We start from the raw sequence: 27055 nt of genomic DNA on the forward strand, positions 1-27055 counted from the left end.
TCTGGAGCATTCTCACATGTCAAATTGAAAACGAATGTATTTGAAAGTTCTTTTCTAAGGGTTCACTCTCTTTTCCTCATATTTTGTTTGTCGACTTTTTTTCTTACTTGGAGTTATATCTTTGAAGTTCTTTCCTCTTATTAGTAGGGAAAAGAAGGCTTCTTGTAAATCCTGCACTACCAACTTTTCTGTAAAGTAAAGCTCTAAAGTGATGGCAGATAGGTAAGAAGCTAAAAATCGGAGCTCTATTGAAGGAAAATCCAGAAACTATTTGCCAGTAAAGGTGACTGCTAACCAAAGCAGGCAGAGTGAGAATTTTTCACCCTCACTAAAGCAGAGCTCTTCCAACACAGGAAAGCAACTAGTAGGTAGTTGGAGAATTAATCAGGAGAGAAACGTGAACATTTGTTTAGAAAGAAGTAAGGGTTAAGTTAAATGTCACAGATTTCTAGATATTCATAATGAATGCTTCAAACTTTTAGATACCTTTTGGGAAAAGAAAAGAATGTTTATTAAATCTCCTAGGATTTACCTATCTCATTTTTAAATCTTTTTATTTATAGGAAGTGTCAAACTTCACGGAACATTTTTAAATCAATTTCACCCATGATTATGGACTGGGATGAGACCAAAGCTGTACATGCTCACCTCTTCAGCACTGCACACTCATGTCACAAATCAATGTGTTTCAACATGAAACCTTGGAATTCTCCCATTCCATCACTCACCTTCCATATGCCCACTCTGCCTTTTCTTTTAATAGGCCTAACATAAGGTTACCTTCCTTTTCATTAAATTAAGTTGCTATGAAACTCCTCATTATCAGCCAGGATCAAGGTTTTATGCACTTACCAATCGAAAGTACTTACCAGATGTTTGACTTACAGAAACTTAAACCATCTGTGCAACATCAGTAGAGTTTTTGGCATTTAATTGGGCATTTCTTCAGTATTCCAGTTTATATTTGTGAATACTGTTTAGGTTGTGAACATGATAGGTTATTTAAAGGAAAGAAAGAAGGGGTCATGGCTTTGAGGAAGTCAATTATATTTTGTTATTAGTTGTCAGAAGAATACCCATAGGCAACGAGCCTATAGTAGATATGGAGGAGGTCAGAAAGTTTGTACCATGATACTCATCACAAAGGTTTAGAGATGAAAGGACAAACATGAATTTTCATGAAGTTTGGATAGTTACAGAGCCACAAAAGGGCTCTTTTAAATGCCAGTAACTCAGCTTACACAAACTAGGAACTTTATTCAGCCAACAGTGCTATGTGATCAACTGGGGCATCTGTCCCTTCTGTTGTGCTTTCAGATCTAACATCTACAAACTGCTGAATCACAAAGACACCTTCATAAATAACAGTTGAATTATTGAAAGCTTTTTTACAAAAATGTGTAGATAAAACTACGTTTCCAATAAAAAAAAATTAGAAACCATTAATCAGATTAACAGTTAGTAAATTTAATCTAGAATGAAAAACCAAAAAGAGCAAACTACACTTTAATCTGTTTTTAATTTTAGAATTATTTTTAATGTTCTTTTTGGATTTTACTTGTATAAACCAGATTTTTTTAATTTTAAAAGTTAAGCAGAAATATTATGCTGTATAAGCCTAAATGCAAATATAGAAAAGTCAAGAGTTCATTTATTTTCTTATTAAAAACAAAACTCCTAGTATGTATTTCTTTCATGAGGAGGACAAGGAAAATTAATTTCCAACAACAATATAATGGAATTTCTTTTCTGCACTATTTATTATAATAATAAATGCCAGAGAATCTTTCAAATTGAAAACTCTTAATTTCCTGTATCTCTACTAGATATTCTTCTATTAAGTGTCTTTTTATAAGGACACTTCAGTGTCCACCATGGCTTCTCTTGAAGGGAATATCTTTGTTTACCTGAAAAATTGTGCAATTTCTGCTTTTATCTTGAACCTAATCACAAAAGGCATTTGTGCACTTTTCCTAAAGAAAGGGAAATTATCTCAAAGGGTTTATGTTTAGTATCTCAGAAATGCACTGTGTGATGTCATACAACCATGTATCAGGACCAGCAATACTTGACTCATCTTCTTTGTGCTTGATGTAAATGAAGATTATTTGAGGTCTGACCCATGGCAGCTGCTAGGCCATGGACAGAATTGAATTAACACAGTCAGTTGTTTGTGGCACTCATTTTCTGCCAAGGTTTGATATGACTACTTATTCCTAAGGTACACAGGGTAAAATATGTGTAATTCCCTCCAAAGCCAGCCACATCTCTATTTGGCATCCTCAGGCTGCCTCCACTGCTGCAGTCCAAGCACTGCCTCTTCTGGGAATCTGATGTTGACAGGTGGAGACTTCAAATATGGGCATGTGTGACATGTTGATGGGGGGAGAAATGAAAGGGTGATCAAAGATATTGCTTTACTGAAATGGGAGTGGAAACACTATCTCTCAAGTCAGAATTAGGTTCCATATGTCAAGTGATGAAAGACCATAAAAAATCAAATCAGATTTAATAAAAATTATGGCAAATTAAAATCAGTTTGGTTTTTTTTTCAATCCCGGCCATGTCTCAGCAGAAACATTTTATTTCCTGCTATTATCTGCTATCTGACTTCTAGCAGGAGTCAGAAGGCAAAACTAATTTATTACTTTTGGGGTTTTGGCAAAATTTAGTCAGCAGATAGTGATTAAGAAATTCAAACTGAATTTCTTAACATCTGAAATCCCTTCAGGTGATTTCTGAATTGTCTTCTGGCATAAAAAACAACAAAACATAAATTAAACAGTCCTCCAGCTGGTCTCTGGAAACTGAATTGTCACCTCTGAAAGTAAGAAATGTGGTAATGCAGTGTACAATCACAGGGAGAGCACACCAGCATGACAAAGGAAGGGTCTGTAGGCCATCACTGATACATTTTCATTTGAACAAAAACTTCAGGGGGACTAAAGAGACGAGGAGATATAAACTCCATGTTTAAAGAAGCTTACTTTATGAGAGTAATACTAATACAAGTGTATTAGGCCAGTAGACCATTTAATATTTCTTGTGTGATTTTCTATTCCCTGACCTTCCATTCCTGTGTCTCACTGGCCTGAGGACTCACACACAGCAACATCAGCCTGCTCCACACTCCACCCCAGATGTTCAAACAACAGATACTATAGATACATAATTTTCTGTCATCCTACTCAGGTTTTTATCATTATAAACATTAAATGTATGGTGAAACCCTCACAGAGTCCTCTTTTCCATTAAAAACTTTCACTACATTAACAGCTTTCCTCTTGATTTGTGTCTGAACCATGAGGAAAAAAAAAGTCACAGATGCAGGCCGCATTGTACTAAGAACATATGCATGATTTTAAATCACTTTTATCTTACATTTTGCTAATGTAATCCTGAAATGTAAAATATGCTCTTTTCGCATTCACTGTTATAGGCACAACAGATGGTGAAAGGCTTAGATTAAAGTAATACAGCATGTCCATTAAAATAACCCCCACTGCTGGTGAGTCTTCACCAGACCAGGAGTTGTGTTTGCTATAAAAAGGGGTTTGCTTGGCTTTTGAACACACTAGAAGTTACAAAGCTTTAGGCTACAGGGAGAAATTAAAACAAAACAAAACCCAGGCTGGCTAGACTCCAGCCTGATTCTGCCAATATAATCAATATATCTCTGAAATCTGCTGTGTTAATATATAACTATATACCTACCTATTAATGTATACCTATACCTATAATATACACCTATTTCCAAAAATTTATGCATGCTGTAATACTCACCAAAGCCACCATCCAACAGCTCTTGGGTACATCCTTACTTGTTTGTGTGCTTTCATGAGATACATATGTCTACATATATGTATGTATATATAAAATCTTTATCCAAGAACTAAGTTGAGATACGAAGCAATAAGCATTTATCCAGATATCGCCATGAAACATTTCCACTGCAGGCAGACAACAGGCAATTTATATAATTTTTTTATATAATCATCATTAATGGGACATTAAACTCCAAAGCAGTTCAGATGACCACAATTAAAATGTTTTTGCCTGTGTATAGAATAAATGAGGTCCTGAGCTAGTTTTTGGGAGCACAAAGGTGCAGGGCTAGATTTTGGGAGGCAATCACAGCGATGATGATGATGATGATGTTGTAGGGGAAGACTACAAGCATCTTTTCACCAACTCATGATTTCCTTTTTCTGCAAATATCCATCAAGCCTTCATCTGCCTGATGATTTTTTTTCCTCTTTCAACTCTGCACCTCTCTGATGGGAGAGGACTAGTAAATCACTCCTCAAACTCTCTGAGCAAGTTCTGCAGCTGGGCCATGAATTTTGGGTTGTTCTCCTCTCTGTTTGCCCTTCCCCTGCCTGAGGCTGGTTTCACAGAACCCACTAGCCCACTAACAGCACACAGTGTTAATCACACACTGACCAATGCCTCCAGTCTAATGAACTCACTTTTACTTAAGAGTCTGCAAGTCCCACATTATGCTATGTTTACTTTTGCAGAAGGTTTGAGGAAAAAAAACACCAGCACTGTCTTAGATGACTGAAACACTCACTTTTTGCCCTAGTAGTAAAAATGCAGCTGAAATTGATTAGTATGGTTTTCATATTGTTCACATCTCATGAACCTGTCTTAGGGACACAGAGTTGGCAAGGTGAAGGACTCTCAATCAGCACCCAATAAAGCATGAGACTTCTTTTTCTCTTCAAGAGGGAAGCAAAGTAAATGGTAAGGGAAAAAGAGAAAAAGAAAGGAAAAAAATGGGAACAAAATTATGTACATTTAAAATCTCATAGGTGCCCTTGACTTTAACAAGTACTTTGCCCACTGCCATTATTTTATTAATAAACTTCCTGCTTCCTTTCCTCACCACAGCTCAGGCTCCTGTGTAAGCCAAAACCCGTGACCTCGCTCTTCAGCTGTGACTTTTAAGTCACACTGTAATTCTCCTCTACTAACTGGCAAATTACATGGGCAGGAGACTGAGGGACACGGGCTGTACCACCTGCTGCATGTTCTTCACAACAGCTTCTCTTAGTCTTTCAACAGTTTATTCAGTGGTGGAGAAGGATGACAGGGAGGCAAAGCCAAGCTGCCAGCATTACTTGTGGTGATGGGCTGCAATGAATGGCATGACCATTTTTCAAGATACTGGCAACTAACATGGCTGCTTCTTTTTGAATGATGAAATATGTGACTTTAATATCAGGCAGCTGGCAATGAGGATGCAAAATGAAAGTGGAGACTAAGCACCCTGGGCTTTCAGGCAACAATCTGTGCTAAACCAAAAGTCACAATGCTGCACTGCTAATTCAGTATTTTTTTCTGGTGACAGAAAGAATAAGGAGGTCAGACTTTCAGAAATCAAATAGATGTGGAAGGGTAACAAGTCTTCAGCTGCTATTGTCCTGCTAGCAAATTAGTGTTTTTGAAAGCACTGTACAAGGCAAGATGAAATGTAATTACAATATATCAAAGATAGTTATAAAAACTGAATTTAGAATTATTTGTGTCTTCCTCAATTCTTTTAAACCATTTGATTACAATTGTTTGATGTAGTGCATTCAAGAAAAAGGCTTTTTTAACAGCTCACAGAAACACATATGAACAAATGAGCTATAACCTCTGACAAATGTTAGATTCCTAAAATTAGGAATTCATATCTAGGTGCTCAGTTAAATATTTCCTATGCCAAAAGCAGATGTCATTTAACTGAAATTCTTATCCTTGGTACTTTTGAGAGGAAAAAGAAAGAAAACAAGGAAGGATGTAGACATTTGGGATCACATTGCACATTCTTAGAGGTCCATTTAGAAAACATTGTGCATGCAGAGAGACTGTAATTATTAAGGTCGTTATCAGTTAAATATTGAGGCTCCTTAAATATTGTTCTAAATATCAGGATCTTTAAAAATACGTAGCTCTACAGTGTTACATTGTGAATGCATACATTTATAACCAGTTTGTTTATATATCCATTTATATCCTCTTATGCAGAGACATAAGAGCAGTAGGACTTGTACCTTTAGTAAGCATCATGGTCATTTTAATAAACATGGTTTTTCAGCTAAAAGTTTGATAGTGTAAGGATACAAGTTCTGTGACATTGCCTGCAGAAATCTGTTGTGTAAAAGTGTTGCATAAGTTTCAGTTCACAGACCCAACTGAATCTGGTCCATTCTCCAAGCTAGGACATGTTCCTTGCATGTTAGACTTGAAAATTAAATTTGGGGAAATAAGCAGCTGCTGATGCCAATGACCACCTCCTACTGTTTTCTTCCTTTCAGAGCTTTACACACTGAAAAGTACACATTTTCCTGTTCCAAGTCACCGAGTTGGCTGACTGCTTTCCCTCATTAAAACTCATTCCTCTTGACTACAATTTTAGTAGTAGCGATTTGTTGGAATTAGTAAAAGACCAAGTAAGAAAAAGCAAGATTTCTCAAATGGCAAAACTCAGAGTCTTCTCAAACCAAGTATTTCAAAACCAACATTTTCACTTGTCCTTCTGTCCGCTTCTCATTAACTCTGAGCCCTGTGCTGCTATTGTTGTTGATAAAGATTTATTATGCATGCTGAAACATAAATGTTCCCAGCTTTTTAGTAGCAGTTTAAAGAAACATATTCCTGTGCAAACTTGTATAACCTGCTCTCCTTTATTCTTTTCCAGAAACACTTTCTTTAGCCCATTCTAGTTACTTGGGTAAAGTAGCAGTCAAAATCAAGATATCATAAAATGTTTAATTTAGTTTTTCAAAGACAGCTACCTGTGGGTACGGTGATGTCCTTGATTTGGACTTTGTGCTCGAGAGGCGAGATTTGCTTCCCTTTCTGTTGTCTGTTATGGCTGGAGTTGAATTTGCGTATGGGAACGCCGGCTTGGTAGCAGTGACCTGATCCAGGGAGAGCTGCAGGCCTTTATATTCAGTATCCCTGTATGAAAGGCAAAAGAGAAAAACAAACTCACTTCATGTCTTAATGGGAAACATTCCTTTCTTCTTAGTGGGGGGTGGAAACAAAAGATATTTTTAAGAAAAAAAGAATAAAAACCATCCAGGGCAAGCCAGTATATCCCCCTAATACATTTATGGAGCATAGCTTACTAAGCAATAGCACTATTTTTATACTGAAAATATGATTGCTTTTTGCATCCAGCTGTTATCATCCTGATCTACTTTCTTCAGTAATAAAAAGCAATGGGATGGATATTTCTGAGATTTGTATTACAGTTCTACATTGGTCACATAGCCAAGCCATAAATAGGATACATTTTCCTCAAAACTCTTATAATCCTACAACTACAAACTTACCATGTGTGTATTATATGTGTGTGTTCACATTTGTGTATGTGAGGTGCACGTAACAGCCTACACAGATGACTAAATAAGCTAAACAAAATAATTTTTAATGGAAAACTGTTGATCTCTAAGATTGTTATTTTCATTGTTTAAGAAGTTTCAGGCAATTGTGTAAATTTTTGATTTGGAGTTTTTTTCCTTCTATGGTGAAGTTTTGAGTATTTATTAATCCATTTTTAGTTTCTTATACCAGTTTATCAGTCAGAGAAAACAACTAAATAAACCAAATCTTGTGATTTAAATAGCCTGTCCCTGACTCACAAAATAATAGATGTTTTCTATGGGAAGGTATACATGATGTCGGTTTTTGAAGTTTGGCCTTAGTTTCTTCAAACTAATGAATACATGAAAGTAAGGAAAACTGGCATTGTTCACAATGTCTTACTAAGCATAACGAGGGCATGTGCATTGGACTGCACTCCTCTGCACACATCTGCATGTCTGCTGATACCAGGGGAGTAACAAATGAGCTCTCCAGCTTTCATGCAGTCATAAGGAACCTATTCTGACAATGATTTATTAAAAGAGAGCAAAGCAAGAGCTTCTTCCTGACCTACCTACCTGAAGGAAAAGAGGAAGGGTTCTTTTTTTTTTTTTTTTTTTTTTTTCCTTTGTGTTATCATTAGAGAAGTAAGGGATAGGGGAAGAATAATGCTTCTCTTAAGCAGTCAAGGAGGCAACATATTTATTCACATATTATCCCATACCCCATCTAAACCTAAAGATTAACTCTTAATGGATTATATTTATAATAAATTGTTTACCTAGCTTTAGCAACAATATCTTGGTCTATAATCACACAGATATTGATATGCAAGCCATAAGAGTCTAATTTATTTTAGAAAGAAACTGCATCACAAACTAAGCGTATTACAGCTTAGTATGTTGAAGTGTTCTCAGATAAAAGTCAGGGGTAGAAGAATAAACTTGATAAGTCACTGAAAAAAGTGAAATAGGATGAATCTTTGAGCATCCACAGATAAACTTGCATAACCAACAGATTAATTCATCACAGTTCTACAATTCTTCTTTTGCATCTGATAAAAGGTAAACTTGGTTGAAGAGGCTTAGGTTTTTTGGCAATGCAGACAATGTGTATGTGTCTGTGTATATATAACACGTGAAAGTAAATCCCTGGCATTGGAACTGCACTGACTATGCTGTTTCCAGTCCATAGCAGACAGGGATTTGTCAAGTATAAACAGTGCTTTGTAGTGCAAAATTAGTTCTTAATGAAGCAATTTCTTCAAATTTTGGCTTTCACAGATTTAGGTCTCTGCTAGAATATCTTCATTTCCAATAGCCTGTCTGCAGCAAAAGTGTTTGAGTATGGGGATTTGCTTTGGCCTCTTTGACAGGTATGGCTCATCCACATATTTTGAAAGCATTAATCTTTCCCGTAGTTACCCTCAAAATTTTCATCCAGACACCTTGACTTGACATGCAAAGCATCTGTCTCCATTATTGATTTCTAGGAAATTATCTCCATGTTTTATGAAACACAAAAGATGCTGAACGATCTTCATACTTAACTGCTACAATGTATGACATTCTATCAATAGCCCTGAAATAACTATTAGTTTCATCCTGATACACACACTGCCCCTGACTATTCGATTATAAGAAGAAGGGTCCTGTGTTCTCAGTGTCAGATGCACTAAATATTGCCACCAGAAACCAAAATTAATCAAAACCAAGTAGGCAAGTTTTCAGAGCCTTAGGGGTATGAGGAGGTTGTATTTTGGTTTTGAGCCTGCTAACCCTTTTTCCTCTGGTTTTGCTGGAGAACCCCATAGCTCAGTGCTCCTGTCATTGACTCCCCATCTCTGTTTTTTGCCACTCTGTAACCACCTGCTGCTTTCTTGTGTCACTGAAAAAGTTGTAAAACACTGGGAGAAATATCACCCTAGTAATCAGACCACACTGTCGTTCCAACACTGCTTGTCTGCTGTTACATGTGTAAGGGCCAAGCATTCAAGAGTATAAAGACTACTCTCTACCATGTTTCTAGGTCATAGAAACCAGAAAAAAACCCAACAACACAGTCAAACCAGACTTACCAAAACCTTGCATGCCATTCTCTGTTATTTTTCTACGTCCTTGGTATTGTTATGGTGAGCACCACACCTTAGAATAAACTACACAAGCTCATATTTGCAACCAGTTGCTTAGACAGGAACTTCATCCAAAAAATGATAATAAAAAACTACCTAAAGTTCTTGCTGCCAGATGCGTTCCCTTAGAAAAAGAAAACTCTTGTGTTCTCTTTGCAGATGAAATACTGGACTTTTTTCGTCACTGAGTCATGACTCAATACTGTCTCAACCCTGTCCTAGAAGAGTTACACTTCAGAGAGATACCAAGAACAAGTGAGATACCAGAACACCATCAGCAAAGAGAAATATCAGAATTTAAAAAAGAAAAAGGAAAGAAAACATGGAGGAAGGGTCCAGTGGCCTCAATATCAGATACAAAAGATGTTCTGCTAAGAAACAAAAACATTTTTTAGTATATCCATATGCACTGTAAGACAAAAGATTAGAGAAAGCAGAACTCCTAGTGATATACAAACTACAGATGGAAATTCTGACAACTTCCTAGAGGAATTTATAAAACTTTCACCAACATGGAACAATGATCTCCACATTCTTATTCTCAGACATCTGAATCCTCTATCTCACAGTCAGAGCAACACACTAGTACAGCATCTTGTGTTCTATGTATAATTAAAAAAAAGGTGGTGGATATGAGCCTCTTCCTCCAAGGTCCTCACCTTCAGGATCCCACAGGGATCCATACAATCTACATCTATCTACATGAGACTGCTGAGAGAGAGAGAGTGATATGGCATGTGTTCAATTGCTAACAGTATGTTGCTGACAATCTACTATTTATCTCATTTTCTGATGCAACTATCATCACTATAAAACATCAGAATAACTACAGGAAATTAGCTCTTAAATGAAGAACAGATGGATCAAACTGAATCCAGACAAGACCAAAGTGATGCTTCTTTGCAAAGGGAAACACATTGAAGACCTCCACCTTTTCATGATGGGAAACAGCCATTCTTTCCACAGTTGGATGGAAATTCTAGGTCCTCTTTGACTTCTCAGAGAACCCAAATGCACATGTTTTTGGTAGCACATGGCTGAAAAATTGTATTATTTTTCCTCTCTCTTGTCGTTCCTCCCCATATGAGAATCTGGCTGGTATGGTCAATGTATCAGGCACCTACAGACTGGATTACCAGGCTTCACTGTAAGCAAATTCAGAAGACAAAGCAGAAAATCTCCTTGCTGCAATATGCTGCTTCCCATTTTCTTCTCAGATCTAACACCATTTCCACTCTATGCCATGTCTCTGGCTCTTTCAATGCTCTTTATAAAGCTTGAACCTCATCTTGAAAGTATTTATAGGTATACTATAAGTACACACACAAAACCAAGGATTGAGGACTGTACCAACTGCATTTCTCTATGATGAAGCATCTGAAAGTTGAGTACAAAACATTTTTTACTAAAGACATCTAGCTATTGTGAGCTGAAAAGATGAAGAACAAGAGCTGAAGGAGCAGAATGTTTGGAAGAGGAAGCCAATCTCTTTGTAAGTTACTTGGATGTCAAGTGAATCTGCAACACTTCTGTGAAATCTTCTCAAACCCCAGCTTTAGACCACACTTTCTACCTATTACCATGGCCAAAATGTACTATATGGAAAAAGCAGCAACAGTCTAGCTAATCAAAGTCTGAGGAAGAGGTAATGAATCACTGGTAGATGCACCCCCAAAAAAATCAGTAACAGAGTATCAAAACACAAAACCACCACAAAACCTGAATTCTCAAACAAGAGAGTTTTCACAAGTATGGTGACTAAGCATGTGGTTAGAGCTCTCCATCAAAATGAAAAGAAAATGAGAGGGTTTTTTTTTTTAATATGGGCTTTTTGAAGGGAAAAATATGAGGAAAGGGTGAGTCAGCACTGACAGAAATAATGTTGGGAAGACAGAAATCCAGAGTGGTTCATAACAAACTAAAACTGTACAGACAAGACAGGCTTTTATTGTAATTGTATTTCTTCAATTGATAGGGTGATGTTTGGGACTACTTTAGCTCACTATAGAAGTGAAATTAGACATTAACATTAGACAGCTAAAGGCACAAATAGTTTTCAAGATGTTAGTACTCCCTACTTAAAGACAGTGCTGGCTGTGGAACAGAAGAGAACTTGAGCCCTGAAAAATGCTCTCAAACAGAAAGAGCAGATAAATAGGATGTATCCAGAGGAAGAAGTAAAAGAATGACACCCATTAATAAGGAATAAATATCTAGATTCATTCAAAAGCAACCATACTCAAGAATACATATAGTATATATCCAGAGTTATAAGCAGCATAACCTTCAAAACAAGAAGAAAATCTTCAGAAAAGAAGACAACACCTTCAATTAAAGGAAAATTCTGCAAAACTGTAAGGAAAAGCATCTTTTTACATTAATCTCACTACATACCAGAAAGGAAAAATATGGTACATATGCAGTAACTGAGAATATGCAGATAACCAAAAAAGAGGCAGACATTTATTGTGCATTTAATTCCTTCAAAAGACACTAAATTTAGAAACCTTAAAGAATTATTAACAGAAATTCAGTTTTCATATGTGGAGTTACAGCATTGGGTGAAAAGGTACCATGGGAGCATCAAAACTTGACAAACACTGGAAAACCTACACCTACATCATTCCTTGCACATATTAAATAACTCATGAATACAAGCTGAGAGTAAGAGCATCATGTGATCTTAGTGGAGCAGATTCCTACAACATGAGTACAATCATTCACCTGACTGAAGCAAAGCAGAAAATACTGCACATGACAATGAAAACAAGGTTTAATTACAATTGGGTCCACTATTATTTCTATTGAATACATGATCTGTGTTCTTAATTTCCTCTAGTTTTAATTGAAAAATCTATGGCTAGGGTCATACAAACTCTTCATTTCTTTCAGCTAAAAATAAGAAAAATTATATTTGTTGGATTTTCTGCCAGTCTAGCAATAGAAACTGTGAGATTAAACTAAAGGTGTTAATGCCATTAATGTTCAGTCTATTTTTCTGTGTCTTTGAAGTTTGGTTAAAATCAGACATAAAGGTGGTAAAATCAGGCACTTTTTCATGCATATCTGACCACAATACTGCAATATATCATTCTTCTACTTTCAAACAATGCCTGCAACTTTTAACATTTCCACACTCCAGCTCATGCAAGGCTAACAGAGCACCATTCAGCAGATGAGTGAAAAGAGAACAGATTCTGGCTGTTTGTCATCTTCATGGCTTCCTAAATCAGCAGATGGCACAACAAAACAGACAATTTCCTCATCTGCTGTGTCCTCTGTTCATGTACAATGTGTCTCAGAAACTTTTACAAAGGCCTCGGTCTGCCCACGTGATTTGTGAGGAGCATGTGCAATCCCTTTAGCATCTTTCAGAACCAGTCAGAATAATATTTTATAGGAAGCCAAATTTCAGGGCAAAGTGAGGAAAAAGCCATTGAACCTCACTGCTTGTTTTGAAACTAAGCTGGCATTCAGTTGTGCAACCTCCAAGTTACTCCCTGCCTCAGTAGTTCTGCCAGTAGCTGGGATAATGACAGCAAACCTCCTTTCTAAAACTTCTTGAGTGACTAGTCCCATACAGGCTAGACCTACTGCTCATCAAAGTAATTGCAAAAACCCTGCAGAAATCTTTCAAGTGATTGCTTATTCTAAGCACACCTAATGGCTAAGCCATTTGTCTACTCAGAGAAGTATGAGTTGTGTAAATCAGATCCCTTCATTAAGTTCCAGGCACCCATTTATCTCCATAAATAGCACGAACAAGAGTGGCTGTTTACATCTTGTTGAGTCAAAGTTTACAACTTGTCCAGCCATGAGATTCACTTACAAGAGATCATATTTCCATATTTGCTTTTAAAGACAAAGCAATCCAACCCAAGAAGTTTAAGTAAATTACTTCATACATTCAGAAAAACTGAAGCACAAAACTGTATCAGTCACTCAATACAGATGCCTGAGGATTTCCTCTAGAAAACTACTGTGAGAAAAATTTTATGTATAACCTATGATTGGTTTCTCATCTCAGAATGAACTTCTCTAACTCTCAGTTGAAGTTAAATAAAACATCCTGGCCTCTAGACAATCATGATGAGGTAGATTTTTCAGAAGTCTGAAGGCAGAGTTTTTCATTCCAAATTAATGCCTCACCATTCTTTGGCTCCAAAAAGGAGACCTGTATTTGCCTTTATCTACTAGACTTCCTATCCCATTAAAATCAATGTCATCCCAGAGCATCAGCAAGTGCAATTAGGCAGCAAATCTTTAGGAATTAGTGTCACATACATCTAAGTTCTCTGACATCCCTGTAGAATGATTTCCATTTTGCAGAAAACCGGACCTACAACAGTGCAACAGACTGCTCTTATCCAGGCTAGATTTTCACATCTCAGAATTCTTAACATTTTTACATGTTAAAAATATATACCTTGAATACCAGTGACACCCATCAGACACTGATCCAGTAGCCAAATGATCTGGATCAATTCTCAACCCTCTCACAGGTTACTCATGCTTCACTGGATGAATCACACATCTTGGGACTTTAGGAAGCACTTGGAACTTCCCTGAGTTTATCATCAAGGCTGCCAACGGGACTTTTTGTTTTTATAGAGTCAAATTTAGCCCAGCACTGATTGCTGCCAACGGGACTTTTTGTTTTTATAGAGTCAAATTTAGCCCAGCACTGATTGCTTCTGAGAATCCCTACCTTAACTTTGCTGAATATTTGCTCTGAAGATGATGATAACAATATGCTACCGTAACTAACACATATTTGGCAGAATATCTTTTTCTGTTTCACCTGTTAAATTTCATCTTTTTATTGGAAGGAATAACCTCCTCCTTTCAATGCTTAGTAACATTACTAAGCCAACTCTCAGCTTCAGCCTCTGGCTACACATCACCATAGAAAACAGACAATATATTTCCCAAGAGTACCGCTGTCACTATTGATGCAAAACATTATTTTGTTATTTCAGAATCTCCATGTATTCAATGCAAATGTTTTTAACTATGTCTTATACCATTTATCCTTGATTAAACCTCTTCTAGATAACTAATCATTAATGATTTCTTTACAGTTGCTGTGCAAACAGCTCATTCATGCCTATGACATATCAAATTTCACAGATGTGTTCTTTAATTGGATTCATTTATTTCTAATCTAGTGCAGTCCTCACTATAGTAATGCTTGGCTAAACAGACATTAAACTCACTTATTTAAACTGCTAAAATAAATTTGATATGTATTCTATGAATAAAAGTATTTGACTGAATACATGTAATACCATAGTTATTGTGTACCTAACTAAGCAGAAATTATTGGAAATTGCACATTAGGTAGCTATAAGATATGCTTGAGCAGCAGGATTTCAGAGGATGCTGATGATGTTTTAGCAGTGATTATATAGTAACAGTTTTCAAACACTAGGAATTTCTACAGCACTCTGAGGAATGTAGTGAAGAGAAGAAACAGGAGCTCCTCTAGATTTTCATGAAGGCTGTTGAGACATTTTCATTTTCAATCCAAGGACTTTTTTAGAGATAAGTGCTTCATAAGAGTCCAGTCCCCTCATGGCAAGGGAGACCAGATAAACCAGCTAAGATGTTTTCAAGACTGACTCCTCTATGTTTTGTAGCAATAACTGAAGAGCTGGCAGAAAAGTGGATAAAAGTCCTATATCTGGGTGCTTTGCAGCCACAAAATACTATTATGTAGCTATACACTGAGTTATTAGGGGCATATATAACAGTAAGCACTAACTACAGGTCTTAAGTATAGTCTTAAAACCCCACTTTCAGATTTTTCTGAAGCTAATAATCTTGAACTCCATTTTGGTGAAGAAATCTCTATCTATATGGTTCACCACATAAACTGAGAAGTTTCATAAAAAAAGAATGTGATGCTTCACATTGCAGAGAGGTCACTGATATAACACAGACTGCCCAGTGTGTAAGAAAATGCACATTGTGGCATAATTATGCAGAAAATAAAGATTATAAAGATAAGGATTATACCTCATACCATACATAAACTCCTCATGCACTGACATTTCAAACACTATGCTCTGACCACCTTATCTGAAAGCATGGAAAACCACAGAATGGGATAGCAAGGATGATGGGCTTGGAACAGCCTTCCTATGAAAAAAAATAAGTACTCTCCTCAGGCTGAAAAAGAAGTGACTGGGAGAATAAAATAAGGTCAATAAATTGTGAATGGCACAGAGAAGGAAGACATGAGTAGGAAGCAGTTTTGCACTTTTAAGGCAAGAAATATGGGCTATGAAATGAATGAAGAAAAAGGAGACTTTTATTACCCCATTTACTTAACCTTGGCCAAAGCTAACATGGTGTCAAAAAGTAAACAAGTGAGTTTGTGAAGGAAAAAAACCCACAAAACTTTGACAACTAATACATTCAAAGATCTCACGTCTTTCTTGGAAGATATTTAAATTTCTTGGAGACTGGGAGAAAGTGCTAGGGAAACATGGATGCATGGACTGCACACTTGTCCTATTTTTAACCTCTTTCCAAAGTATTTCCCATGGTCACTATCAGCATGTGTCTGATTCTGCATCACTGTTCTTGTGTTACACTCTATACCACAGTAGTTAAGCAGCTTCATACTTCAGTTCCTCTGAAACTGAAGAGAGGTCCTGAAAAATTGCTGTCATTACTTTCATTAATTTATTGTAAAACTTTGTGATGTTCCAGGTTTTCTCAACTCCTCTGTGTTCCTCATAATTAAAGCTTTTGTTATCACAACCTTCCTAAGATCCTAAGGTGAACACTTAAAATATTGTCTAGTTTTTCTGTGCTGGCATTCTGGGTAAGCTTCTGCGATCTGGGAATAAATTATCTGAGAGAAAGAAAAAAAAGCCCTTGAAAAATTATTTACTTTTTGTTCTAATTTGTTCCTCTTTGAGAAATTTTCTGCCTACATGCAGCACAATGAACTCCCCCAACATTTCACCCTGTTTTTTCTGATCAGCTGCACCCCATAAGGAAGAGGCCTGTGAAGTGCAAAAGGATTTGTGAACTCCATCTGATAGGATGTCCCATTTACAACAGATTATTTTCTGTTTCATCAGATTCTTGTTGTAAGACTTCCACCTTCCTCAAAGAAGCAATATTTTTCTACAACAAAAATCTTCCTGTTTCACTAATCCAGAGTTCCTCAGGTTTGTCCAAGAGAGGGCATTTTACCTCTGAGGGCTGCCACTTGCCATTAAAAAAATAACCAAAACTTCATAACTACTTCTTTCCCTTATTTTGCTAAAATTTTAAGGGTAGGTAAGGAGGAGAGGCAAGGACTTGCACTGGAATTTGGGGTTTTGGGGAAAATGGCTTTTTGGTTTTTTTCAAATTAATAAATCTGTTTTCTCATTTCATTTTTTGTACCAGAGTCAGACTGTTTTTAACTTCTTTCTATACACAGCAAGACATCTACTGCAGCCAGATCCCACTCACATTACTTCCCACTTGGGTCTCTGTTCTTATTGGACTCAGCTTGGTCATCCAGCTTTGATAGATATACAATTCAGAGTTTTATGCTGATAAAACAGGATACAAATAACAAGAAAAGAAAATATCATGAGGTTATAATGTAATACATAAGTCTCCATTTTATTTGATAATTTCCTAATAACTACGTGGTTGTATTTGTTAAGTGGGTCCATTAAACATTTAAAGTTATATCAGATAACCTGTTTGACTCCTTAGATCTCTGGACCACAGAATAAGTAAAATCACCATCTTTTGCACAACTGCTGTTACCTGATATCTAGCAAAATCAGAAGGTTTTTTAGTGGCAAGTATTGCTTTTTGACAATGTCAGGATAACTAAAACTCTACATTAACAGTTCAATAAACACATGCCCATGTAAAAATCCAGCTTGTGTAAGTCTCCAGTTTGTTGAGCACTTATAGATAGTCAAATACTTAATAGGTATATCTAAAATTTCTCAAAAAAATAAATGAAAATAATCTAATAAAACACAATCATATCTAGTTATGGTCTTCTTTAGAAACCTTAATCTGCCTAGTACTTTTGTCCTCTTGGTCATAGTTTTGGCTAGAACAGTCAGGGCCTTAGTTGGCTTTGGTCATTTTGTTGTCACTGCTCTATTCATCAAGGGTTTCAGGATGCTTAGAACTGTCTCTAAGCAGAGACACTCATTGTTCCCATAAAACTGCCCACAGCATTCATGCAGGTCAACTCCACTGCCAACCTACAGCCATCCTCCAACCAGCTCTACAGCTAATCTGCAGCTGAGGGAACTGAACACTTGATTTTGTTTGTGCAGAGTCCAGTATGTCACTGCTGTGCTGGTGGTGGCCATATAGAGAGCACCTATAGAGAGACTCAAGTGTCACACCTGTGCAAACAGTGCTGTGCACCTCCTCTCTATTGCTTTCCTGAACTCACTAGATAACACCATGGGAGCCCCATTTGCATTTCCCATGTTACACCATTGCAGTCACACAGGCAGTTTTCTTTGGAGTACAGCCACATCCACACTCCCACTGCTGTTTTCCACAGACCAGAGAGCACTAAGGAGGCTGATTATCTTTTGAAAGATGACAGTTTAACTATCCTACCAGAAGCTTAGGATCAACAGAATTATTTTGCAGCCAAACACCATTCAGAAGTTTGGCTGCAAAGGAGAGGATGTTATCAGGCTATTTATCCCCAAATCCAGCCTTTCTGTGAACAAATACTCCATTGAGATAGGCCTCATGAAGCAGTCATTAAAGGTTATTATTTTGTTCTGTGCACAAAACAGTCTTTGGAAAGTGCAAGAGGAAAAATAGCATGCAATGCCTTTGGATGGATTTCAGCAATCCAGGGCCTAAGTCAGAGGGTTTTCTATAGCAGCAGCCCAGGCTACCAGCTGCCAAACATAGTACAGAGACAATCAAAGCTACAGGCTACTTGGGAACAGTGTGCCTTCAGGGCACCTTCTCTGACAGCACAGATATAAAAGCATTGAATACTGAATGGGTTTAAAGGTCTTCACTCTAGGTTATGTCAAAATATCTGCACAATGCTATGGGTATAGCCAAATTTTAGTTAGCCAGGCATTTGTGTTTCCATAGCTGCACTGAAGCTTCTGCAGAGAATAGCTGTTATTTTCAACATTGCTGTCCCCAAGATTTATACATAGTGGTTTGTAGCTGAAAAACTACGGCTGTTCTCTATTAGGCCCCAATTCAACACAGTAACAAAATGTGTCCTTCAAGCCATTTCTACTTGGCAAAACCACGGAATATTCTTATTTCCACACTTGTGCCTTAGGGTTTTTTTATTTCAAAACTCAATTCACCAGGATATAATCGCGTACTGAAAGTTCTGTCTAAGAACTTTTAGAGCCTGACATGTGCTCAAGTGCTTTAGTAAATCAGGACTTCTGCAATTTAATTGCACTAAGTGGATGATAACAAAAGACAACAACAGGAATAAATCATCTAACTGTGTTAAGGATCATGAGATTGACTCCAGACTTCAGCCATCCCAAGCCTTCCGAAGGGTCAGACGCTATAGCCTTGTTCACACAGAGCAGTGCCTGCCTCCATAAATAGTGTCATCAAAGTGAAGGGGGCTGCCTCTGAAGTAACCCACTGAGTACGAACATATGTGCTGGAGCCTGGCCCACACTGTAAAGTACAAAAGAGAGGTGAGGGAAGGAGAATTAGATTTCAAACAGATACTTGCCACTGTTGAACGGACAAAGGAGATTTATTTGTTAACACTTAATTTAGGCTGTGTCAAAATGCCACATTTGTGTACGAATAAAAACTAGCAAGAACAACATAATGTAGCAGGAAGATCTTGCTTCAGAAACAGTTTAGTAACTTATCACACCTGCTGTACCCCATGATAATTACAGTGAAACAACATGGGAATGGCAGCAGTACTGAGATGCAGCACAGAGCAACAAGAGCAAACATGCAACGGATTAAGGAAACAGAAGCAGAGCTAGTAAAATTGTAAGCCTACTTAAGGAACATACTGCTGTTGTTATGAGAGCAGGAGCCAGTTCTGCATCCGGTTTTATGCAGAGTATTAAGAGGGTGGGAGCATGAAGGGGAATCCTTTGATAGCAGTGGACTGCTTGGCATGTCTCTTCTGCACAGCCTCTAACACAGTCCACAGACAAGCTACAAATGTGGTGTAGTAAAACCAGCAGACACTCTTCCAGCTGCCTCTTCAGGTCTCTGAGCTATCACAGAGCAGTGAATACAACCCTAAACTCCATGGTTCACTATCTCCCCTGCTCTGCCACATAGGACCACTGAGGCTGACCCCCAAAGGGCACTGGAGCACCCAGCTGCTGGGTGATGTTCACAAGCCATGTCTATGCCATTCAGATTGCAGAAGGGCAGAGTTAGGATAAAGTGTGAACAACCTCTCTAGCAAGAACAGCTGTGCTACAGTGTACAGTCCAATGCTTCCAAGTAAAGTAAAATCTGTGGCAGTTTACCTTAAACCATAAACCACGGCATTTTAGGAAAAAGAGTCCCTGGAGCAGGCCCTGTAGCTTTCATCAGTGAAGTGAGACAGACAGCTGGAGATAGTAATTGTTTCAGCCATTGCCCAGCTGAATGTGTCTTAACCCCAGACAAGCATTTTACAAGATCTGTAACTCAGTATTAGAGAGGAGGGTGTTTCCATAGGCCTGGAGCAGCCACACACTGAATGGGAAAATGATGAAGTGGAAAGCATTTGAAGTCACTCTTCTTCCTTGGAATAAAGACATTTTTTGCAACCTTGAATTTCATGCCATGTGAGACTCTCAGCATGCATGCATTTAAACTAACAACTGGAGGGATTTTTTTTCCATAGGTCTGAGCTGCAATCCTTTAAACCTTACTCTAGCAAATAAAACTCTTCATATGAACAGTGACTCTCAGCTCTGGCCCACAGTTTTAGTACCTTGGCCATTACAGTCACCTGGTTTAAATACAAGCATAGAAATTTGGAGTGAATTAAACAAATGGTAGCTGAGAAAGCCCCTGCATGAACAAAGAAGAACTGCAGAAACGTATTGTGGACACCTGGAAAAGCCTGTCTCCTATTTGCAAGAAGTATATAAACAATGTTCCAGGGAGACAAGTCTGTAATAAAAAATAATGGTGAACAAACAGAATACTGCACTGAGTAGTTCAAGAGGAGTCCTTTTATATTTCTTTTTTCTCTGAGACATATGCTTCCCAAGCTTTTTGATTTATTAAAACAATTCATCTATATATTTACATTGCTAACCAAATCATGGGAATGACTGTAGGCTTTCCAGTCTTAGGAAAAGCACATTGCAGATTGAACAGAAAAAAAAGGGCCCAGTCCTGTGCACTACTCTGCAAGTGGCAAAAGTTCCCATTAATACAGAGAAATATAAAGGAAAAGCAGCAGGTCAAATTTGTTGCTACCATTTACAACTATTTTGGAAAAAAACCTCCAAACATTATCCAGGTAAAGTCACTAAGCCTTATCACTAGTGTTTAAATTAGATGACTAAGCTTGCTTGTACAACTAATTACACTAATGATACGAGGAAGGGCAGTTTTCCCAGGGTATTCCTTGTCCTACCTACTCCATCACACACTTGAAACACACAAGAGAACAAGTACCTACCTATGACTAAGGAAAGAACTCAGTGGCAATTCCAAATGAGTCAGTTCAAGATAAACATTCAAGAAAGGGAGGTCTGTGGGTGTGGAAATACAGTTTGTGGATTCTCCCTTTGACTAGGAAGAGACAAAGGTGAGACCTGATGTACCAGAGACAAGACAAAAAGGGGTTTCTGTGAAAAGTGATGAAAAGATATAACTGTAACTGTCCATAAATATGGGGAGAGCTTTTTCACATTAACCCCCAAAATTCCCTAAAGCCCACTTAATATGGAAGGAAGGACATATGCCAGGACATTTCTGAAGTCTGAGCCATCACACATAAAGATAGCATCTTTCTTATACCAACATTTCAAATCTGGTAGTACACAAAGTTATGAATAGTAATATTAACAACTTAAAGATTAGGTGTGTAGATACAATTAATGGTTAATTTATTCTAAATTCTGTTTATCACTTTATTTGGTAAAACATTTGTCAGTATGGCAGTTATTTGTGAAATAATCTTTCAAATAAATTGCATTCAATTTGTGTTTCTAATCAGCCAGTTACACAGTGTAACATGAAACATGAAATCTGGAACTATATCAAATGCATGCTGTATCATTAGAACAGAGATTAGTCACAATTATGTACCTAATTCGTGTTATCTGTATATGACACCACTATCATTATTCTTTTAAATGCCAAAGGACAACAAAATGTATATAGGAAAGCTTCTCTAGCTTTCTCTGGGGACAAATTATTATATTTGCTCATGCTCAGAAAGTCAAAGGATTTGGACTTTGCATTATCCATTTGTTTAAAGGAAGGTTGTTTGCAATCTAAATATAAACTTACTTCAGCACTTTCCTTCTCTATTAATTGACTCTTACTTGAGTCCATTTGTGTGATGAACATGCACAGCTAATAATTGATGATATGGTGGCTTTGTGTACGGAACAAATAAGAAAAGAAACAAATATTCCGTGTCTATACTCACATACCCAAAGTGGAATTTAATGAAGACCAAATATGTGTGCTTTAAGGACAGAGTCCTTTAAGGTCAGTTATATTAATTTTTGATACACTTCTATTATACAAAAATATCACCTTTCCTCTTGTTGCTGAAACGCCACTGCCACCTCTATTATTCATTTCAGCATATATACTCACTACAAACATTTTCTCTCAAGCCTACCATTCATGTTCTCAAAACTTGGGATTTGTGGAAAATTAATATCACCTCTTTTTAATTTTCTCTAACTGGGGTGTGTGTGGTCCTTTCTGCATAAACTCTTTCTCAATATTTTCTTTATCATCACTCTTACTCAGAGGAGCTGGGAATCTACAAGACAGAGATTCTTCTTCTTGCCCAGCCTGCACTGAAACTTCTCCAAACCATTTTGGCTCTTATGGCACTCATTTATCTGCTCTTTTCCAAAACAGAGAACTCAGGTTCCTCTCAATAGTGAGAAAAAGCTCCTTGTTCCATGACCAAACAAAACAAAACAAGATAAAAAAAAAAAACCCAAAACAAACAAACTAAAAAACAAAACAAAACAAAACAAAAACAAAACAAAAAAAACGGGGCTTTACCTGGGTGAAGAATTAGTGTGTTAGAAGTCCAGGGACTTAGCAGGTCAAAAATCTGCACTACATCTCCCAAAACTTATGATCCCTTTTGTGATTTGCCCTTCAAAAACACCAAAATTTCCTGTATTCAAATGATTTTTCAGTAGGAGTCATCCCACCTTTTAAGTTCTACCCTGCAACCCCAAATGTTTGGGATTTCAATTCTGTCATTTCAAAACACAAAAGCACTAATTTGCACCTCTTTTGATTTCTCCTCATCTTAAACACACAAGAGTCAGAATGAAAAGGTTTTTATTTCTCTTTTGAAAGCACGTTTTTCTCTGCTGGGCTTATGACATGACCTGGCTGCAGTGGGTGCACCTATGCCTGTCCCTCTGGCAGGAACTGCACCAGGGGCTCTGCCACACACCTGCTGCCAGGTGGGAAAAGCATAGGAGGGCACATATACTGCTCAACTCAGCCCCTCTTGGTTTGCTGGAAAAATCCAGTGTCATCCTTAAAGAACAGCAGTTTCTATGAGATTTATATTGGCATAAACTATATTAAACACTTGCAGATTTTGAGTGCTACAGGGCCTCTGCCCAGCCCTGCTGCAGTAGAAAAACCACAAGTCCCTGTAACCTTACATTTTCCTCTATACTTTCCCCACCTGCCTTCCTCATTTGAGTGATAACATGCTAACACTGAATAGCTCATTAAGACAATTAAAACTGCTCTAGGTAGAAGTTCAACATCCCCCTAGCCAACTCTTCCACCATAAGCCTTTCCCTAACAGTTCCCTCCACTTCAAGTTACCCATTTCAGAAGCTGACTTTATCTCAGTTTTTTAAAACCAGACCTTTCTCTGCTTACAGTCACCTGGCAAATGGCAGGGCCTGTTCTTCCCATATATTTTCTGAATGGCTGGCTAGCCAGAGAAGAATAGCGATAATAATGGTAATAATTGTAATGATGATGATGAGGAGGAGGACAATAATAATAATAATTATCTAATTATTCGGTGGAAGATACACCCATCTCTTGAAGGCAGGGCAGCAATTCCAACAGTAGCAGCCCTGCTGCAGAACCAAGCAGAATGCAACCTCTTCTGCAGCACTCTAGGGAAGAGTCACCCAGGCTCAATGAGACCTCGAGGACCTGAGCATATCAAAAGCAGATTTTTATGCAGTGGCACTGTCAGCGTTGCAGCCATCAGCAGCACATGGCATGCTGCCGGTGCTGGGTGTCCCAACTTTCAGCATCCCTACTTTAGCCAGCCTGGCTCCCTCTCTGCCCTCCCGATGCTCTTCACACTCGAGGCAATTAAGCCAAGAGTGGAAGGGGAGGCTTGGAGACTTACACCAAGGCATAACAAAGTTGCCCTGCGGTGTGACTTCATTCTCTAGGGGAAATCTTGAAAGCGCAGCTATGGTCCTACATGTCAATTTGGCTGCAAGCAGGTTCCGAAAATCAATATACACGCACCAAAGTTTAAAGACTCTGCCTTCTCTCTCTGAAGAGAAGGAGTCGCCCAGTTAGGAGCTTCTGAGGTCTTCCCTGCAGCGTTTTGGGAGGAGGGAGGAGAGTGCTGAGGCACTCCGAGTCCAGCTCCCAGAGCGCCGGGGATTCCTGCCGGGATTCCCGCTGGAGCGCGGAGCAGCCTGCCCGCCTGGCCCCGGGGCACCTGGGGGCTGGCAGGACACAGCACACGGTACAGGGTGACAGGAGACGGGCACACGGTACAGGGTGACAGGAGACGGGCACGCTGCTGGATACAGCTCTGACCGGTCTGTCTGACTGGCCCCACAGGGTACCAGGGCACTCCCTGCTTGCCGTGCCAGCCTGAAATTCTCGTGCCATGGCAAGCAAGGGGCAGATCCTGCCGGATGCCCAGCTGTGCTTTCAGCAGGTCCGCTGCGGTGCTTCATTTCGACTCGGATCATTTAAGGTAGAATTCCGTGGTGGATGTTCACGCTTTGGGGATTAAAGAAGAGGGAAACAACCGATAATCTCAAATGATCGGAGAAAACCGTTACGTTTCTGGAGCTAAAACCACTCCAAGGTGCTAGCTGCCTTCGTGTTCCTTGTTTCTCAGTGCACTGTAAAGTGCACTAACTTCTGCCTTTGCGGTTCCCTGCTCACCCCAAGCAGGTGCTTGGGCTTAACTGGGAAGCATAAACCTCGAAAAACACAGAGAGGGACTGGTATAAGGGAAATGGATATAAAAGTGTGCAGAATAGCTAGAGCAGAAGTGATAACGTATCTGTTGACAACTATCCTTACTGAGGAAATGACAGAGTATTACGCCCCATACCAACTAAAAATAAAATAAAATAAAATAAAATAAAATAAAATAAAATAAAATAAAATAAAATAAAATAAATTTTTCTTTAAGGGGGAATCGCAGTTTACTCACTGCAGTAGAGTGCTCATTAAAATGTCTGTTTTTTCCTGCAGGCTCAATGACCCATCTTAGGGCACGACGCCCATTATCACCTTGCATACCAAAGGGATTAAGCCCTAGAAGTGCAGTGCTGCAGTGACCTGCAGCTCCTTTCCCACTCCACCAGCAACCCCTCCACACATGACCAGAGCCGTGGTCCCCATGTAGAGCCACCTCATTTTGGGGAGCGCTCCTTAAACTGGGTTACCAAATACTCGCCACCTGTGCACGCACCAAAGCCGTGATGGCAAGATCATGATGCTGTCATAGCCACAGTTTTAGGGAAGGGGGGGCTGTGCCTCTCAGACACTTCCAATATCTACATTTGTCTCCAGAAGGGTGGGGAAAAAAAAAAAAAAAAGCAAAAAAAAAAAAAAAAAAAAAAAAAAAAAAAAAAAAAAAAGCGGTGGAACAGAGAAATATCCAGTCCCAAGGATTAACGAAGGAGTGCCGGCCTGACTGGTCCTACGGTCCTATGAAGCATCAGTGCTGCCGTCAACAGCTACTGCCGTGTCCAGAGGGGATACTAATAACTAATAACTACCATGAAAACTCTTAAAAATAGTCCAGCCGAGCTTCCCTCACTGGGCCTCTGCGTTTTCAGTACAAGCAGCATAGCTAGTGCACAACTCAGCCATTCCAAAATGCTGTATTGATATATATGGTATCTCAGCACTTACTCTGATTTTTTTTCCGATTTAATTTTTTTTGTAAGTTCAACTGACCCTTCTGGTCACCAACTTTCTTTGTGGTTCACTGTAAGGATCGCTCTCCAAGAACAAAAAAGAAATCTCCGAGCTTTGATAGAGACTCTGGATGAAATTAAGAACTTCAAACCCCAGATTTTTGAAAAGAAAAACAGATGTCCTGTTTGTTGAGTATAAATAACTCCGTACGTGAAAGCCTTTTCTTTTACGCCGCATTAAATTTTATTTAATGCTGGCTGCATTTAAACTAAAAAAAAATAAAAATTAAAAAAAAAATAAAAGGAGGGGGCAGCAAAATATGTAGGTGACAAACCTCTAAATCTTTTCCTCTCTCGAAAGAGAAAGAAACAGGCAGACGGGAAACCCGTCATCTGGATGAAAGCGCTCAATGTGTTTCCTAGCAGACCTGGCGAGCCTGCCCTGGTCAGCGCGGCGGCGAGGGAAGCGGGGAGAGGAGGCGGAGGGAGGGAGAGAGGGAAGGAGGGAGGGAGGAGGGAAGGAGGGAGGAGCGGGCCGGGCAGAGCGGGGCGCTGCCGCAGGTGCCGGGCGGCGCTGGGTGCCGCCGCTCTCCCGCTGACTTACGTGAGAACGTAGTTGACGCTGACGATGCAGTGCGGGCGGGAGGAGCGGCTGTTGTGCACGATGGTGGCGTAGCTCTGCACCCACACCCAGCCGCCGTGCTTGGCCAAGAAGCGGTAGTACTTGGTGGTCACTTGGCCTTTCACCAGCACTGCGGGGACAAAGCGAGGAAAGCCTCAGCGTGGCCCCCGCCTCTGGTTTGCTCAGCCCCGGGAAGGGGCGCACAGTCCCACCAGAGCCCTGTGGGCGACCAGAGGGGTTAGGAACCTCTTAGTGGCACATGGGGCCCCCAGGCAGAGCTCATCCCAGTACCTGAGATCGTTATCAAAGGCTAATAGGGGAGATTGGTAGGGCCAGGGTGTGTGTGTATGTGTGTGGTCTGCTACAGTAACCGAACCCTACACACCTCCCATCCTGAAGTATCATCATCGAGATTTTGTTCTATAAATCTGTCTTTGGGTTTTATCTCTTCTCGTTACAGTCTCTGTAAGGAAACTTACCGGAAATTAATATCCTTTTTATTCATCTATCCGTGTGTTAATGTCATCATGATATCAAAATAGAATAAAGTACATCTCGCCAAATCAGGGTCACTACTGCAGTGAACTTATATACATAGATCAGATTTGTGAGACTTGGTGGAAGTGA

At 38.9% G+C, this 27055-nt stretch overlaps 1 protein-coding gene across 1 annotated transcript in view; it reads right to left on the bottom strand.

Annotated features, from left to right (window-relative positions):
- The window catches only part of SIM1 (SIM bHLH transcription factor 1), a 45022-nt gene that overhangs the window by 4292 nt on the left and 13675 nt on the right, over positions 1 to 27055 (bottom strand). The window contains exons 8-9 of the mRNA XM_056487601.1: positions 26411 to 26558; positions 6786 to 6951 (exon numbers count right to left, since the gene is read on the bottom strand). Of these exons, the coding sequence (XP_056343576.1) occupies positions 6786 to 6951; positions 26411 to 26558 (314 nt within the window). The remainder of the gene's footprint in view (positions 1 to 6785; positions 6952 to 26410; positions 26559 to 27055) is intronic.

The sequence above is a fragment of the Oenanthe melanoleuca genome, chromosome 3, assembly GCF_029582105.1.
Source record: "Oenanthe melanoleuca isolate GR-GAL-2019-014 chromosome 3, OMel1.0, whole genome shotgun sequence".
Classification (NCBI taxonomy): domain Eukaryota; kingdom Metazoa; phylum Chordata; class Aves; order Passeriformes; family Muscicapidae; genus Oenanthe; species Oenanthe melanoleuca.